Below are 19552 nucleotides of genomic sequence, written 5' to 3'. Positions count from 1 at the left end.
TTGTATGATCAACAAGAGGAAGGCATAAAAGAAGTTCAAATACAGAGGTCTGAATCAGGTAGGTTATTTGTTACTTATGCCTGCTCAACATTTCAAAGCATGATAAATAAATGTATCCATAAAAAATATGAATGTATCCATAAAAAAATATGAATGTATTCTAAAAGACTTTTATTTAATTACAAAAAAAAGTGTATTATATTTAAATAAAAACCACCAATTACAATCATCTTAAATTACTCATCATAAAATTTAGGCAATTCATTGCCCAAAACGCACTTGCGTTCGATGCCCTTTTCGGTAATCACGCCCAAACGTACCACACCTCCAGAAGAACCATCTCTGGACATAGCGAGGGCCAAAGCTAAAAATACAAAATTAAAAAAATGACATAAAAGTAATATCATAAGGCTTCTTACTGTTGGTAACAAATTGGACACATTCGTCTCTGGTCATTCCCTTCTTGTAGTTGGCGTCAACATAACCATAGACATAACTGGATCCGGAACCTCCAATCGAAACTGATTGTCTTACAACCATTCCTCCAATTGGAATAGAATAAACTTGACCACCTAAAATTAATAGATATAATGAATTATAATAGATGTAGTAATGATATCAAAATCTTCTAGAATCCCGAAAACCCATTTTAATGTTGTAATACTGTTGTTCTAAGTCTGATGATGATTTTTTCTATCATTCGCAAATTCATTTAAGTCCTATTTTCAGATACCTTACAGGGTTTGGCTATATATAAATGGGTTTTAAATTAAATTGTTTGACATTATAGAAGTTTAGAAACTATAGAAATAAGTTATAACATTTCTAAGACTCTACAACATCATATTATTAAGTACAACCAAGTTAGGTCTCCAATAATCAAATTTTAAATTATTATTGGGCTCCATATTGTTCCTTCTTGTCTGGGGTCTTTTACTAAAGCCTGGCAGAATATTTTCTGTCCAAAGGAAGTTGATCCTATGAAACTGTCCATACAGATAATAGGACAATTTTTACTCAATTACTCTAGTTACCACCTCAATCCCATGTCTCGAAACTTTACCCATTGTCGACCGGTTTTTACAAGTAAACAAACTGGATGCTGATGATACTGTTGAGATCCTTTTACTTCTTAAATTTTACTTGTCACAAGTTTTTAATAATAAGTTTTATAGTCATCAATAGGCCTTGCCATAAGCAATCCAATTTCACCACTATGAGTTATTTTTAGATAATAAAGAGAGAACTTCCGTTTCTATATTGTTGAATGAAAATTAAATTTTAAACGGAAAATAGAAATTTATTATTTAAATTTAAAATTTTTAGATACGTGGATGATTTGAAAAAGAACTTAAAAAGGACTTTTTTTAGGAATTACTAAAAAAACAACTACCTCTCCTCTAAAATATACAGAAAACCAATCCAAACCGACCACATTATCCCCTTTCAATCTAATCATCCCCTATCACACAAAATGCCATTCTTTAATTGTTACGTTAATCACTTACTTATTCCAATGTCCTCAACAGATTTAATTAATGAAAGAAATATTATCAAACAAATCGCATTTAACAATGGATACGACCCAAGCCTTGTTGACAAGCAAATTACCAAAATAAAAAGAAAAGCTAATCTAGCTTATAATGGCCATTCTCTACCAGATATCTTACCAGATTTCCAGAACATTGATAAATAATTGCCAAACAAAGATTAAAGTATCTTTTAGGAGTACTAAACTCTTGACTCGGCCTTCATAAATAACAAACAAATTCTACCCCATATCCAAAAAAGTGGATCCACATATATTGGAAAAACTCTAAGGTCATTTTCAAAAAGAATTAAAAAACATTCACATTCATGACATTCTGCTTTTGGATACCATCTTAAATTTTCAAAACACAATTTTTCAAAAGCACAATTTACATATAGAGTCCTGCAACAGTGCATTGGTCTTCCCCAAAGCCTAAAAAAAGGGTTAACATTTTCTAACCTCTTAAAAATTCTGGAAAATATTTTGATATATACAAGGTGCTTGAAAAAATAGGCGATATAATGTAATTTGTTAAAATAAAGGCACTAATAAAGTGCCAATTTGTTTATTTCATTTTTGGGACCACCTTAGGCTACTTAGTATATGCGCTAAATACGTTTAACTTTATCATACGCAATCTGACTGCAATAATTTTTTTTACAAACAAAAATCACTACATTATTTAATTTTATCTTTACATCAGAAATGTTAATTTAATACCAATATTAGGTTAAATTCGGATTCTAGAAGAATGGAGGATTACTTTGACTTAAATGGTTTCTTTCTGTCATATACAGGGTGTTCTTAGTTATCATTCAAATTTTACGAATTTCAAAGCTTTATTTCTCACTTTTTTCACGGAATGTTTCATTTCATGGAACACCTCATATAATTACATTATACATTTTACCTTATGCATTTAAGAAAGAATTAATAAATGAATATGTTTTATTATGTAAACGTATTAGCTATCACTAGTCGTTTTTAAAATATTCACGATAATCATCTGTAGATACAAAATTTTTAAATAAGAACAAAGAAATAAGAGTTTTAATAGTATTTTTTGTTATCAAGCAAAATATTTCAACTGTTCTTCTAAATAAATTTTTAACATTTTTGATGATAATACCATATTTGTGTTTATTACCAACTAAGTATTCACTTATTTGAATTCTCGTAACTTTGATTCTAAAGTTTTGTTCAAAAGATTTCTAAACGAAAATTGCATATAAAATGCATTTTAGCAAGGACAAACTTGTTGACATGATATTTGTGTTGGATGAATGTAAAAAAAATTGCCTCTTAGCCTCTCGAATGTATGGGGCGCGTAATCCGGATAGGAAAAGTCCAGATGAAAAATCTTAGGAAGGATATTAGCGAGATTCGTGAAGGTAGGGAATGTTTGTTACCCAAAGGCAGAAAGAATGAGGCCCGTTAATAAGCAGGCGTTAGATGTGTTTTTAATGGTAGACAAAAGGTAGGAAGTTTATAAATCAAGCAAGGAAGCAAATAGCGAATATATGTCCTATTTACAGATGGGACAAAATTTCATAAAAATGGATCAGTAAATAGATATAACTTTCACTATTATTCACCCAAAAAACCCCATTTCATGCGACAGATCGACCTCCAGCATAGGTAGTCATTAAATGTGTGGGGTGAAATTATTGGAAGCACTGTTATCTATTCCTATTTTTTAAATGGTCATTAATGGAGAAATGTACCTTTAATTCTTACAAAATGAACTGCCTAGATGACTTGCGAATGTTCCATTAATTACTAGAATGTACAGCGAATGTGGTTTCAACAGGACGGAGCACCTGTACATTTTTCTTGAAATGTCATTGATCATTTGAATATGATCTGTAAAGGACAATGGATTGGAATGAATCTATTAATTGGCCAGCCAGATCGCTTGACTTAACAAAATTAGATTTTTTTATGGGGTTTTATGAAAGAAGTTCATGGAAATCCACCTACAAAGGCAGCAGACATGGAGCAGAGAATACGAGATGCGTTTGTTCAAGTAACTCCACACATGTTACATGAAGTAGATAGAAGTTTTCAGAAACGTATTAATTTATGTTTTGAACAAAACAGAGGACATATTGAACACGTGATGTAATACTAATGTTTCGGTCCTGTTTATAAAATATGTTTACTTAATTAAATCAAGGTTATTTCAATCTTAATTATTTATCAACTTATCAAGGCCAGACTGTAAAAAATAGGGACGCTGCTCTAGACGCACTGAAATAAGGGAGGTGATCCTTCTGTTTTCGACGCGCACCCTTAGTGATTACGTAATGAGCGAAATAAAATAAATACAAAATTAGAATAAGAAAAAGACACAATTTAGCGTGAAACGAAAAAATTGCTCGACCCTAGTCATAAATGAAGTAAGGATGTTAATATAAGAAACACCCTAATCAACTTTCATTAAATCAACAAAGACGCGACGCACTTCGGTATTATCTCGCGTGAGATTTAGGTACCGATCAAATGATTGCTGTAGTATTTAAGTTTTTGGCGGATGACCTCGGTCAAATAGCTCACTCTCGCCCCGAAGGGTCCATAAGATAAATTAGGATAAAAGAGCAAGGCTTTATGGAAGGAACATTGGAGTAAGAGAGTAACGAAATGTAAGAAAAGTCGAGGTTAAATATTAACATTTTACCAAGAAACGCTTGTGTTATACCGGGTGAACTTTTATATGCAAAATCAATGTAAATAAACCAAAATAAACAAAGTATTACCGTTAAACTTTAAAGAAATCTGATGAACTAAAAATAAGTAAAATTGGCAAAAACAACAAAATGAGAGAGAACGAAACAACTAATAAAATGATTAATATTTTTAATATGCTTATTTAATTATTATCATGAATATTTTAAAAACGACTAGTCATAGCTTATATGTTTGCATAATAAGAAATACCCATTTATTAATTCTTCATTAAAATTTAATCTAATATTGACATTAAATAACATTTCAGATATAAAAATGAAAATTAAATTATGTAGTGGTTTTTGAATTTTTTTTGTAAAAAAAATTATTGCAGTCAAGCTGCGCATAATAAAGCAGCCATATTTAGCGCATATACTAAGTATAAGTTAGTCAATGGCCCTGCATTTTTAAAAAATGCCGCTTTTACCGACACACTTTTGGAACACTTAGTGGTTTATAATAGTTAAAAATTACACTGACATAAAAAAACATTGTCTTATTTCGTCTCTTCGGTGCACAACCTGTTCTTCATACACATAATACCAGACGTTCAATGAATATCATTACCCCATATTGATGGAGATTTAAGAATGCACAGAGTAGCCAGAGGTACTGAGCAATTAAGATTTTTAATGTACTTTCTTTTTAATGATTTCTATGTATAGTTTTAGCTTATTAGCTACATTAGTGTCTTAGACATGTTTATTGTATGAGACAATAATGTAGTATTTATTGGCTTAAGTGAAATACATAAAAATACAAGTATTCAAAATTGATATTTATTAATTACAAATTCGGTTTGGTTTTTAGTGTTAGGCATATAGGCATGTATTTTATTTTGAAGGATAATTCTCTTTATTTTGTATGCATTCATAAATGTACCAAACTAATAGTAGCTAGTAGCTTTGGAGTAATAGTTTTTGTTTAACATCAATCAGCTCTATATGAGTCATAAAACAAACTGCACTCCTTTGTAGTGCAAATATTCTTTCAAGATGACAGGTATCCCCCATGTTAATATAGAATAAACGCTTATTGATTGGAAGAGACTATGAAATGTTTGTAAAGTCCAGTTCAGAGATCTATTAGAATCTTTGATATGTCGCAGATGCCGCACTAACTAGTTCGTGCGCCTATATCATATTTATTGTCGCATGATATACATGTTTAAATGGCAAAATTTTATATTGTTTATCTATGAAATCATTTTAAATATACGTAAAACCCCATGTTTTATACTATTTTTTATTTTTCTTTCAAAAATGTCAATTTTTAGAAAAAAAATAATATCACAAGAAAATAATATCAAAAAATTGACCGCAGACTAAAATCCAAGCATCTTACAAAATATTTTAAACACTTCCAGCACTCACAGACTTGTCACCTCTTTTTAGCCAGTCTATTAAACAAAGATAAAATACCTGCGTTCTGGCGATTCCTACTTTAGGCTGTGCAAGTGATTGTGTATCTCTCTCTATCCCACTGATTTTGAGAATTACGGGGCCGTACCCAAATAAATTTTTAGGCTGTTTTTGTATTACTTTCGACGTATTTTTAAAGAGATCTTTAAGGATAGGTCTATCGCCTTTAGAATAGTTGTTGGATGGGTCTATCACCTTTAATAGTTGGGAGGGGGGTCATGTGAGATTATTATTTGATGTGTTTTGCCAGTTATGCTTTTTACACGTTTATGAAAGTAAAGAATTTAGAATTTGGCCTGTATTCGTCTAAATTTTTTGCAGTTTTTACTGTGAGGAAGTGTGTTTTTTTTATTTGTGTTTGTGGATTTGTTTTGGTATTATACCTAAAGACCTTAAAATGTTTCGACCCTGGGAAAATAGGCAGGAAAATTTGGCAAATGAAGAGGAAAGTGTTTGTGCGGGCTTATGGAGACCGTGGGTGTACAAGAAAGACAATAAAATTTGTAATGAAGACAATTAGAGTGATCTGGACAGTGATTTAGACTTACATAGTTCTGATAGTTCATTTTCTAGTGTTGAAGAAGCAAAAAGAAGCAAGGGAAGTAGAAGCTACAGAGGAAAATCAAGCAGTTTTAAAACGTAATTGTTTAAGTACAGACGCCAAACAAATTTATCTAAATATCTATAACAATCTAAGGAATGATCACAATGATTGTAGTGCTTTGCAAAAAACAGCGTTTTTAACAGGGGTTCCCTATTGTACCGGGTGTCCAAATAAGAAAGGACGCCGGCTGTATCTCAGAAACTATTCATCGCACAGCGCTGAAAAAAAAATTTCTTAAGAAAAGTGGCCAAAAAAATGGCTGGAAAATATTTACCAGTTCCTAAGACTACCACAAGAGGGCGTAACTGCACAGTAATTTGAAAAAATTGAAATTTCGTCTAAAATAGCCAGAATTAGGTACCATTTTGAAAACATCAGAATAATCTTCATTAATTTTGCCTTAATTTGGCTAAAGAATTTTCTTCATATCTCCAATGAGAAGGGTGGGGGAAGATCATAAATAATGCAACTTTTTAATCGCCCTGTACTCAGATTCTTTATTAAAAGTAATTCAAGTGGGTACTCGTTTAAAAGGAAATTCAAAGGGCTTTCAAAATATGCACCTGTCAATGTCACTTTGTTTTCAGTGAAGTCGTCAGAGGGCGTTGTTTAACAGAGGTTTTTAGAGATTTTCTCTAAAAAGTTAAATGCAATGATATGATTTTTTCACTGCGGTTTCGAAGACTTAAAACATACTAACAAACCAGTGAAAACCGCGCTTCGATATCTCCATTTGTTTTCGAGTAATTTTAAAATAACCTATTTTTCAAATTTTAAATATAAGTACCTATAATTAATTTAACAAATGATTCAGAATTAGCAGGAATTGACAGATTAGATAAGTCGGAATAAGTTTGTCTCAGCGTTTTTACATATATTGAGTCGCATTAATATACAGGGTGATTCACGGTAGATGGCTTATTAGACGTTTTAGGCGAATGGCAACGCCGATCAATCTGAAAAAAAAACGTTACAAAAATTAAACTCCCACGACTTGATAACAGTTTATTTCAAATGCAATCAGAACTCAACGGATGCCTCTAGAATAATATATATGCTATGCGGTATCCAGAACAGAGACATTATACGAAAAGGACATTTGCAAGATTAGCTATTCGGTTAGCAGAAAATGGCAGTATCCGTTTACCTCTTATTCAATCTTCAAAATCCTTCTGAGTAAACAATTATAACAAATAGCGCAAATTAATACTAAATATAAAATAAATAAAAATAAAACATATAACTAAATCAATTTCTTTCAAGATGTTCGAAGTGTCCACCATCGTTACTAATATAGTCGCGTACTTTTCGATAAGTAACGTGAACTGCAGCCTCCACTTCGGCAACTGATATGCTTGTTACCGCATTTCTGATCCTGGCTATCATATCATCTCGGTCTGGTTTGGTAAACGATATCCTTTAGTCTGCCCCACAAATAAAAATCTAGGCAAGTCAGATCAGGAGATCGCGGGGGCCAAAGAAATATACTTCCTCGACCAATCCACCTATGAGGAAACCTTAAATTTAAAAAATTTCTCACATTTATCGCAACATGCGCGGGACATCCATCGTGCTGTAAAAACATCCTTGCACGGGTTTGAATTGGGATGTCTTCAAGCAGTACAGGCAAGTGATCTTGTAAAAAATCTAAATAGGTGTGTCCATTGAGGACCTCTTCAAAAATGTATGGACCAATAATTATTCCCCCTATTATCCCACACCAGACATTAACAGACCACGGACCCTGATACTGCACTTCTCTCATCCAGTGGGGATTTGTGGGAGCACAATAGTGCATATTGTATAAATTTACACTACCAACAATGGTGAAAGTTGCCTCGTCTGTCCATAGAATGTTTGAGACAAACTGGGGATCTTCTTCCAGCATATTGCTAAACCAGTTGCAATAATCAAGTCGTCTATCAAAATCGGTTCCTGTTAATTCCTGATGCAGCACCATATATAATATATATTTTTTAATATTCGATTCTAGTAATAGTCAAATTTAATTATCAACTTTTTAACAAACCTGTGGTCTCTTAAAATGTTATGCACAGTTGATTTCGTAATGCCCAAATCCAATAAAATTTGCCTTATTCCTATGTGAGGGTATAATCCAATATAAGCAAGCACATTAACAATATTTTCTTCAGATCGTCCAGAGCGACGTCTTCTGTTAAGAGGTAAATTGATACTGCCATTTTCTCGCAACCGAGTAGCTAATCTTGCAAATGTCCTTTTCGTATAATGTCTCTGTTCTGGATACCGCATAGCATATATTCGAGAGGCAACCGTTGAGTTATGATTGCATTCGAAATAAACTGCTAGCATATTATAGGCTACTTCATTTGGAATTTTCATTTTTAAACTTATTAATTTGTAGTAAAAAACACTTACACATCAAAAATAACTGACTGACAACTGTCAATTTAAGTAACTTTAAATGACATTTTCTAATCCTTTGTTTCTGTTTATATTTTCATAGGCCTCTTGATATAATAGTAATATTCAAATAGAATTAATAAATAATGCTCTAATAAATCATATTCGGAGATTCTCGATTGCCAATTATATTTTCAAGTGGAAATATGATTATGAGCTTTCAAATAATTTTCAGTAATTTTTGATAATATTCTGTCACAAAGACCGCCCTAATATTGCTAATAATATTTAAAATTTGAAAAATAGGTTATTTTAAAATTACTCGAAAACAAATGAAGATATCGAAACGCGGTTTTCACTGGTTTGTTAGTATGTTTTAAGTCTTCGAAACCGCAGTGAAAAAATCATATCATTGCATTTAACTTTTTAGAGAAAATCTCTAAAAACCCAGTCTCTGTTAAACAACGCCCTCTGACGACTTCACTGAAAACAAAGTGACATTGACAGGTGCATATTTTGAAAGCCCTTTGAATTTGCTTTTAAACGAGTACCCACTTGAATTACTTTTAATAAAGAATCTGAGTACAGGGCGATTAAAAAGTTGCATTATTTATGATCTTCCCCCACCCTTCTCATTGGAGATATGAAGAAAATTCTTTAGCCAAATTAAGGCAAAATTAATGAGATATAGATATGAATGAAAATAATTAAGATTATTCTGATGTTTTCAAAATGGTACCTAATACTGGCTATTTTAGACGAAATTTGAATTTTTTGAAATTACTGTGTAGTTACGCCATCTTGTGGTAGTCTTAGGAACTTGTAAATATTTTCCAGCCATTTTTTTTTTCAGCGCTGTGCGATGAATAGTTTCCGAGATACAGCCGGCGTCCTTTCTTATTTGGACACCCGGTACAATATGCCTGTAAAAAAAAGGATTAAGGGCAGAATAAAAAGGAAAGATGCAGGACAATCAAAGGGACTTGACCCACATATTGCCAAATTGCTAAGGAAAGGTGTGTATTCTAAATACAAAAACAATGAGGTTCTGACCATAGAGACACCTTATTGGCAAGGGACAAACATTTCTCAGTCTCAACCTTGCGGAGATACCTGATAAAACTTGGATTTAAGCTTAAGATGGTAAACAAAAGAGCTGCTGTAATGGAATGTCAGGTGGTGTATAGAATATTTGAGGAAAATTAAAAAATTTTGGGAGGAAGAAAGATCCATAAATTATTTAGCCAAAACATGGTATGATACATTTATGATATGTATATTATGGTATGTAAATATGAAACTGTTTCCTTCCTTAATGGAAGAAACTGCTAAAGAACAACGGCAAAAAAATAGAATTTAGAAAATTGTATTAACTTTTTGGACCAGATTCAAAAGAGTGGTTAAATTTAAAAAAGTATTTAGTATCATCACTGTAGTTTTAGGATCCAGTATACTTAAAATGTAATGTTTTGTAATGTGTAAAATGTAAAACTTGTGTCTTTTAAATGCATAAAATATAGACAGCTAGATGATTTTTAATGTAAAAGTTTATTTAAAAAAATATACTTTCACTTTTCGGACTACATAATTACTTTTTATCAAAAGAAGTACTAAATATAGAGATGGGAGGTTTTCATAAGTATATTATTATGATAATATATCATAATATGTATTAATTAAAAAAAAAAAAATAAAGGACATTGAATATGGCAGCCAAAATCCCCATTAATAATCACCACCAAGTAAAAATAAATCTCAATACCCCAAAAAAGGAAATATATAAAATTTGAAGACAAACCAAAACAAACACTTTTGTGTCAAAAAGTAAATATTTAATGCCTTAATCCACAGAATAAATGGGCCTAAGTAATTCGTACCACCTATTCTCTCATCACTTGTTATAAACACCCCATGGCGCTAAAAACTAAACTTATTAAATTACAATTTTTGGTTTAACTCATTTTACGTACTTAAATCTTATATCTAAATTAAATATTATCTTGCTATCAACTAACCTGAATTTCTAACTTAATAAAACTAAACCCAAAAATCCCGAATAATAGAGTTTTAAATAAAAATAAATTTTAAGGCCGGACCTGTGCAACTTTTCACGCTTGAGTGGCTGTGACTGAGGTCAGGCGTCTAACAAAATAGTACGTGGGCGCATGTAGTCAAATTTTACGAATAAAATGTATAAATTCTTAAAAAAATGCTTAAAACTTTTTGCTAAATTTATTTTTTTTTTATGCTAAAAATTTATTTAATGAAATGATTAAATATCGCTTAGAATATTACTTTATGACTCTTTCCACATAAAATTTTGCGATTTAAACATGCATGTCATGTGACAATACAAGCAACAGCGGCACACGGACTATTCGCGGCACATCAAAGATTCTAATAGATCTCTGAACTGAACTATATGAGGGTAGTATTGTATGAGAGATACAAAGGGAACTTGCTCTTCCATGTTTTTTATTAAAAATGCTGTCGAAGAAAATTTGTTAACAAGAAGTTCCATATAGTTTTTGAAACAATAGGTTTGGATCTAAACAGACTCCTAAAAATTTGACTTCGTTTCTGTTGTTTGTATGTTGGGGTAAAAAATGGTTGTTTTAAGTATTTTGTTTATTAAAAGATAGCTTGTTAGAAGTCAATCAAACATGTATTTTTTCTTGATGTCATTTTAATAGTGTTGTCGGTCTATGTGAATTGAAAAAGAATTGCCTCAATTTTTTGCAGGTTTTAAAACATCATTTGCTTAAATTGTAAAGAGAATTAGTGATCATAATCGAGCCTTGAGTGCAGTGGCGGCTCTACCATAGGAGCACATGAGCACGTGCACCCCCAAAATAAGTAATAAATAAATAAAAAATTAAAAAATATCGGCATCTGGCACGAAGCTTGGCGACGTTTAACGAGTGACGAGAAACAATCGCATACGCGATCATGTAGGCGTGATTATGACCCTTTTGCCTTCACTATTTTGCTTGCGGGGTGTATCGGGGGTATTGCAATATAACGTAGAAAAGTCCCACAGTTTTGGTGTGCGCCAGCTATAATTTCTCGTTGAAACGGGCTCTTTGTATAAAGTATTTGACGTTGTTTTCGAATTTTATGTGTGTAGCAAGTTGTTTTCTCTAAGTAAATAAAAATTACTAATTAGTAGTTCTACTGTAGAATATTTAAAAAATTACTTTAGCTCTTTAAGTTTAGAATAAAAAATTGAAATAAAAAAGCGGGAAGACCTACACCAGAAACTAATTTAACGCAGGCTACAAAGGGTAAATATATTTTATTAGAAAGTTTAAGATGAAAATATATCAAAAAAATAACTGGATTTGTGGATGCAGCACGACTAACCGTTTATTTTGTTTTTCCTGTTTGTTGTTTGGTCGTGGGGTTGCAGAGCCTGCTTGGATAAAAAATGGAATAGCCGACTAGGGACATTTAGCACAAAAAGTTACAAGTGACCCAAGAAAATATAAAAAAAGAAATTTTGCAAGCTGAATTTGTTGCTGTCATGGCCGACGAAACGATCGATGCAGCTAGCTGTTACCAAATAGCTATACTATTTAGGTATATTTTACCAGATGGAAGACCGGTTGAATGTTTTTACAAAAAACGGCGACTGACCCAGTGCAAATTCACACAGCCATAAAGTGTTTTGAAACCTGCATTCAAAAAGAGAGAAACAGTTTAGAAATAGTTAAGAATTAGATTTCTGATGATACAACTACTACTATGACTCAAACTAAAAGGCGGCGTACAAAGGAAGACCCTCATATTAGCAGAACCATAGCAGCCAAGGAAGTGTCTGATACGATAATTATACACGTAAAAAATAGATTTTCTTTTACAAATCATTTAAATGCAGCTATTCTTTTTTCCTGTGACAAATTTCCACAATTTGAGAGACATTTTCCTTTGCAAGGTTTGGAAAATGTAGTAGAAGCATATTCGTTTTTAGATAAAGTTCGCCTACAGACTGAATTAGAATTAATTTATTCAAGAACTGATTTCAGAAATATAAGAAGTGCTATTAGTTTGCTGCAGTTTTTTATAGAAAATAATCTTCAAAGCATATTTTCTGCTATCTTTACACTTTTACCAATAATTATTACCATACCAATGACTACGGCCAAAGGTGAACGATGCTTTTCAACACTGAAGAGAATAAAAACTTTTTTGCGAAGTTCTATGAATGAAGAGAAACTGTCAGCCCTAGCAATGCTATATATTGAAAAAAGTTTATAGAGAATATTTCAAACTTTAATAATAAATTTTCTGAAAATAAAACTAGAAGAATGGGCTTTACGTTTAAGCACTGTACTCATTAATGTGTTTTTTTTTTTATAAATGTATCTTTTTCTGTAGTTAGTTTTATAAAACCCCACCTGAGAGTATTGAGAATTTAAAAAATAGAATATTTCAAGAATGCAGAGAAATTAGTGGGCAGACCCTTGCCAATGTTCTTAAGGAGTTTGAAAATAGGCTTTTTTATTGTCTTGCTAATAACGGCGCGCATTTTGAACATTTAATAAAATAAATTTGTTAAACTAATATTTGTTTTTCTACCCTACCGATTTACACTTTAATTGCTTCTTGGTCAATCAATTTTTTTTTTTTATAACCATTGATAGCATAATGAATGCCCTTTAAAATAATGTATCACACCATGGGGTAGCCATTTGACATACCAAAGTTTGGCGTAAATAAAATATTCATTATTTCTAGACATTTTCGCTAACTATTTGCTTACACATTTACCGATTTAATTTTTTTGGTACCGTTGAATAGAGAATTTTACGCTGCTTACTATGATGTATCACACGATGGGGGTTCCCATTTGACATATTAAAGTGAGGTTAGCTGGAGGTGAGGAGGTGATTGACAGAACTTCAGTAAATGCATAATTAAACGTCCCCCTGTATATCTAATTTGACGTGCTTTTTTTTTTTAAATTATTAAGGGTGGATCGTTTTGAAATGAAAGCACTGTATGATTTACACCTGTTTGTGAACCCCCTTTAGCATAAGCCACGAGCCGCCACTGCTTGAGTGACTCCATTCACCATTAGTGTGACGGCCAAATACCATGCATAAAGCTTTTTGTTCTTTTTATAGGTTGTAGTCTTTATAGTCCTAGTATGTCGATAATTATCCTGTGGGACATAGTTGAAAGCCTTAGAATCATAAAAAATTATGGTACTTCATATTTATATCAAATAAATTCCAGTACATAAAAATTCATCCATTTACTCACCATTCTATTGCTAATTAAAATGAGAAAATGTGTGATTTGTTTGTACTAAAAAAAAACATAACAATTTCAAGTCAACTGACCAACAGATCAGAAAGAACCAGATATTACCAACTATTTTTTATGTTAAAGTAGTCTTGTCTTATGATCTTTAGAGACTCAGATAGATATATGCTATTCCACCATTCATGCTATTACATACATACTATTTAATTTCTTTTAAATATTTTATTTACCCTTTTTGCTATCCCATCCAGCAACCAAGATACCAGCCATAAGAGAATCTCGGTAATTATAGCACAATTCCTTAAAAACGTTTGCTCCTACTTCTACCAGTGGTTCCTCACCAAGTTCCATTCTAAAATTAAACAAATATACATACATTAATAAAGAGTCAATTAATAAGTAGTATTAAAAGGTAAGAAGAGAAAGCTTTGTACTTATTTAAATATACATTATTTTGGGATAAAAACCAATTGTACATTAATTAAATTTGGACTTTTTTGAGTTTTTTTTTATTGGTCTAATAAACCACTTTTTGAATTTGATACAAAAAACTGAATTTTATAAAAAAAATGTTACTAGAAATACTTAGTCAATTAGAGAGATTATTATATTAACAATCAAAAAAGGAAGCATTAAGATATATGAGTAAGGCAAAATTCCATGTAAACCTCTCTTTCTTGCTATGAAAATATATTACAGTAGAAACAGTTTCACTGATTCACAAAAAGTATAGCCATATTCTGGCTAGAAATACAAGCTCACATAACACAAGACAAATGTATGAACTGTTATTGCCTACTCCTAGGTCTTTGCAGGTGCATAGTTCCACTATCTTTAAAGAGCGAAGGCTTTTCAATCATTTGTCAGTTAGATTAAGAAGAATGTATTATGACGTTCAGAAGTTTTTCAATAAGCAATTTTAACTGTATGGTTGATTATTTTTAAGTTGTTTTGTTTTCATTTATATACTTTTTTTATGTCAATTTTGATGGTTATATTGGTTATATTTATGTATGTATCAGTGTACCTGTCACATTTCTTAGATTTTACAATATTATAAGTTTTACTTTTGTTCCCCTATATACATGTATGACTCTACTCAATTTTACTGTTCAATGTTTTACTTTTTTAACTTTAGTTTTTAATGAAAAATTATATTTAATTTGATCAGTGCTCTGACAATCAGCTCCTATATTGATTTAATCCTGAACATTCTTGCAAGGGTTTTGCTGGTGCTAATAGTGATCTGGAAACGTTTTTGAATGTCTTTGGTCTTCTGAGCAAGGGTTGTTGCTTAATACTGCAAAAAGTGTACATTTGATCATTAATTGATAAAACAAAAATCCAATTAGCTCAAAATTTGTGTATGCATTTTGCATATGGAGGTCATTTATTTGAATGTGTCGCCAATAAGTATCATATTTTTTGTGTTGACCAGATTTTAAGTGGTGGTCTATAATTGTGGTCTAAGATGGGTATAATTGTTTATTGGACTGTAAAAAATAGGTCAATCTAACTAAGTATATAATTACACTTTATGTAACCTTAATTAGAAATGTGGCTTCAACTTGTCCTTTCATGATCCAATAAAATTTGAAATCTGCTTTGCCTTTCAAGCCTTTGAATTTCAGAATACAAATTATTTGTTACTGGCTAGGGCTGGTAATTGTTCCTTCAAAAAGATTTATTTCTCTGTTCAGGTGCTACTTATCCAATAGAAGGTTTATTGCTTGAATTACCTGTTTCTGTGTAAAGTAATTCCTGTCTGTCTGGTGAGGCTTGCCCCCTTGGGCCACTCTTTTTCAATGTCTTCATAGATATTAATGAATGTTTTAGTTGCCGCAATTACCTGCTTTTTAAGCTTTGATGTTAAATCATTTCAGGACTGTGAAAACTAAACCAAAACAGCCTTGAAAGAGTCTCTGGTAGCAGGGACATTGGTATTGCACTGAATAAAAACCTCCGGTTTGTTTATTTGGATAATGTTGTTACTAAGATCTTTCAGATGCCTGAAGATTTACATGCAGAACATTTATTAGAAAAAGCACTCAGGCATTTATGAGTATAATTTCCTTTACTATGCCCTTGGGCATACTCATCTAAAGCATGGATTTTTTATCTAATTCCCATACTATGGAATTCATATTGCATTCTCTGCATTCCTTTTTGATTGTTTCATGAATGATACTGAGTCTGTCTTTTCTGCCACTTCAGTCATAAAAAGAATCCATTTACTTTCAATTACCAATTAGATGGTTTAAAGTTGGAATCTTAGTGTCTTGTTGAGAATTTGGGGATTTAGTTTGATTCTGAATTTACTTTATTACGAAGGATATTTACTATGCCCTGGTCAGATTAGTTTTAGAATACACAAACTGCATTTGGCAATAATTTTAACAGGTAATAAGAACAGGAATAACAGGATAGCAAAAGTCCATTCAAAAATTTTAAAAAAGAATTGGTATCAAGCTGAATATACCTTATGACAATATAAATTGTTCTGAAATCGAATCACTTTTAAACTTATCATCTTTGAAGGGAATATCATACACAGATTTGCTTTTTATAAAATCACTAATAATATGTTTAAAGCCAATGATCTGCTTGCAAATATTGGTTTTCATATATTATCCATTAATTCCAGAAATAAATTTGAATGTTAATTTTTACAGAACTAACTATGTATTTAAAGCTTCAATTTCTAGAATGTGTAATTTGGCAAATTTTGTGATGAAAAATATGATATTGATTTGTTTTATGATTTGATTGATGGATTATTAATAAGTTTAGCTTAGTAGCTAGTATTTTTTTTTGCATTTCCTCTAACTCTGTGTTAAAAGAAATGCAAAACAAAGTAAAAAAGTGTTATGTTAACAAATGAAAAATACATTCCTGAGCCAGGTACATGACAGCATACATTGATATTGTTACTGTTTTGTTACATTTGGTTTGACTAATATCTTAAAATTTAAATAATTACTAATACACTGGTATGATATACATATTTTTAAAGATACTTGGTTATTATAATTGACACTGGCTGTTGATAAATAAAATAAAAAACAAATAAAAACCATTACACCAAGTTTCTACAGTATATTTGCTGTATTATGGATTACTATAATTTTATATTTAAATGTATGGTGTTATAAAATATAATTTCAAGAGATTAATATTATTAATAAGTCTTACCCATGGAAACCCAAATGGTAAGAGACTATATCAGCAATTGCTTGGGTGTCAGCAGAAGAGCCAGAACGACAACAGTAAATGTGGTCAGTGACTTTAGTAAGTTTGTCTGAGACACGATTCGCAATATAGGCACTAAAATATATTATAGAAAGAGTAAAACAGGTCATTATAAACAGTAACTTGGTTTACCCTGTAGTGGTTCGGGAATCAGCCCCAATCACTACTCCTCCATCAAATTCCGCTGCCATAATTGAGGTCTAAAGTAAAATAAAGAAATGTATAAATAAAACATTTTTTTTTAACAAAGACAAATTGGTTTAGGGCTGATAATTATTGGTACTCACCCCAGTGCTGTGGGCAGCATTCATCCAATCGTTCAATACCATTTTTAAGGCTATAAATATTTCAAATGCCGATTAATTATATTTAATTGAATGGGGAGGCTAAGAGGATTTTCAAATTTTAGAAAAACTTACAGAAAAATCCAAAACCGCTTGTAATGTTTTTTTTAGGTTATGTCAGTTGTCACCTGTCACGAATTTCGCTTGTCACAATTTAAGAATGGGAACCCATCGATATATTTTTTTACATTTATTTTAAGCCGACTGAGATTTCACCAAGCTCCGTTCCCTGGCCGAGCTGTCAACTTTATATAAACTAGAGATAGGTCGTATTTGTCTTTGGGCCGGTATTATAAATATTTTTTTGTAGTATTTAATTTTAAAATTTGAATTTCGCGCCTTTAGATATAACGCCATATGTGTTGACAATTATTACGTTTTGTTAGGTTGGCATAAGTGATTGAAAAGTAGAGATTATGACGTGACTCGATTATGGCGAGACGTATTAATTTATGTATTTTAAATTATGGATTTATAAGTTATGAGTTGTAATTTGTGTATTTATCTAACCGAATAAAAGGCCATTCTACATTTTAAAAGTTAACTTTGACTTTAACCGCCAAGTTACCCAAGCAATAAAATGTCAGTTTTAAAAAAGTCCCGTTTCTTCTTCTTCGCCTTTGAGACCTTGGTATGACTATTGGTAAACAATAAATGAAACAAATACGTTTAAAAAAGGAAGAAGCTATATCGTATGGTGTATACGATATACCCAAGCGTGTCGTCGACAAATCGTTAAAAACTAGGCAATCCGCAAGACACTCACGACTGAAAATTTTATTTAGAATCAGTCATATCGAGCAATCTTGTCGAATCGTGATTTTAGAATCCCAGCACTGGACTGCCAATTCAATGAAAAGTAAATGACCACTACTAGGGGGCCGCCATTTTGCGTGATTGTGTCCTTTCGATGTTGGTCACTCTGACAAATTTTAATTGTGCCAACTGTAGGGAAACAAAACAATTAAAGTTTTTGAGAGGTTATGGTTACAAAAATGCAAAATAGAAAGTTACATATAGGTAAGAATTTAAGATAGTTGCGTTAGATCTGTGATTTTTCTAGTACTTCTTTAAGAATTTTGTTAAAATTTATGAAAGAAAGTAATCCTCACCTAAAATGAAACAAAGTTTCAATCAACTTGGAATAGATGCATGCACTTTAAAATATTTGTTTTATTATTCTGATAATCTTGAATCTTATAAATCCTAATACCATGAAAATCATGATATTCATTTAAATTTTTGCTTGTACCTATTTACTTAACAAATTCAGTTAAAAGCACTTATTTTCTTTCCTTTCCTTCCATGTACAGTGTTTCCAGATTAATAGGTACAACCATCTATAAAAATCAAAATATAGATGATTTTATGCGGGTTTTTAATTATAAAGGGTTTATATAGTAAAAATATATTATTCTGCCAACAACTCGATATATTATTGTATTATAAACAACACAGGCGGACAATTCACAATAATTCGGTTTTGAGAAACTGAACCAAATACCTTTAAATAAAGATGGTGATACATTATTCACGTATTAAATAAGGAGAAAGATTCATCGCCTGTTCCAGACGATATACCCAAGCCACAGCATAAGGAAGACTAAGGAAGACTGTAATTATTTAAGCTGTGCCCAAGCGTCGTTTACAAATCGCCAAAAACTAGGCAATCCGCTAGACTCACACGTCAAACGTCAGCATCGTCAACTTCATTACCGTTTTTTATATATTTTTTGACACTAACACTAAAAATTTTCAGAGTGACCAACATCAAAAGGACACAACCACTAAAAATGGCGGCCACCAATTTATAGTCCGCGCTCCCTGTTATTTAATCAATATAATGCCCGTATCTCCTGAAATTCCCAAGGGATTTTAATAATTTTTTGTCCAGATATTAACAATGAATACCTAAATCGGCTTACGATGGTCTCAAACCTCTACAAATCAATGTTTTGTTGAGAAAATTAATTAAAAAGTCAAATGTTAAAGAAATGAAAAAGACTCTAACTCAAATTTTCAAAAA

The 19552-nt window shown here is 31.5% G+C and overlaps 1 protein-coding gene across 1 annotated transcript; it reads right to left on the bottom strand.

Annotated features, from left to right (window-relative positions):
* Window positions 1–156: 156 nt before the first annotated feature.
* Window positions 157–17687, bottom strand: LOC126750550 (proteasome subunit beta type-6). Its single transcript, XM_050460191.1, has 7 exons — window positions 17602–17687; window positions 17470–17519; window positions 17315–17382; window positions 17126–17257; window positions 14164–14285; window positions 420–572; window positions 157–364 (listed from the first exon to the last, which is right to left on the bottom strand). The coding sequence occupies exons 2-7, from the start codon at window positions 17509–17511 to the stop codon at window positions 237–239; spliced, it is 645 nt and encodes a 214-aa protein (XP_050316148.1). The 5' UTR covers window positions 17512–17519; window positions 17602–17687; the 3' UTR covers window positions 157–236.
* Window positions 17688–19552: the final 1865 nt, after the last annotated feature.

The sequence above is a fragment of the Anthonomus grandis genome, chromosome 2 (assembly GCF_022605725.1).
Source record: "Anthonomus grandis grandis chromosome 2, icAntGran1.3, whole genome shotgun sequence".
NCBI lineage: Eukaryota > Metazoa > Arthropoda > Insecta > Coleoptera > Curculionidae > Anthonomus > Anthonomus grandis.
Note: the sequence above shows the minus strand (reverse complement) of the source record. Positions and strands in the feature narration are given on the sequence as shown.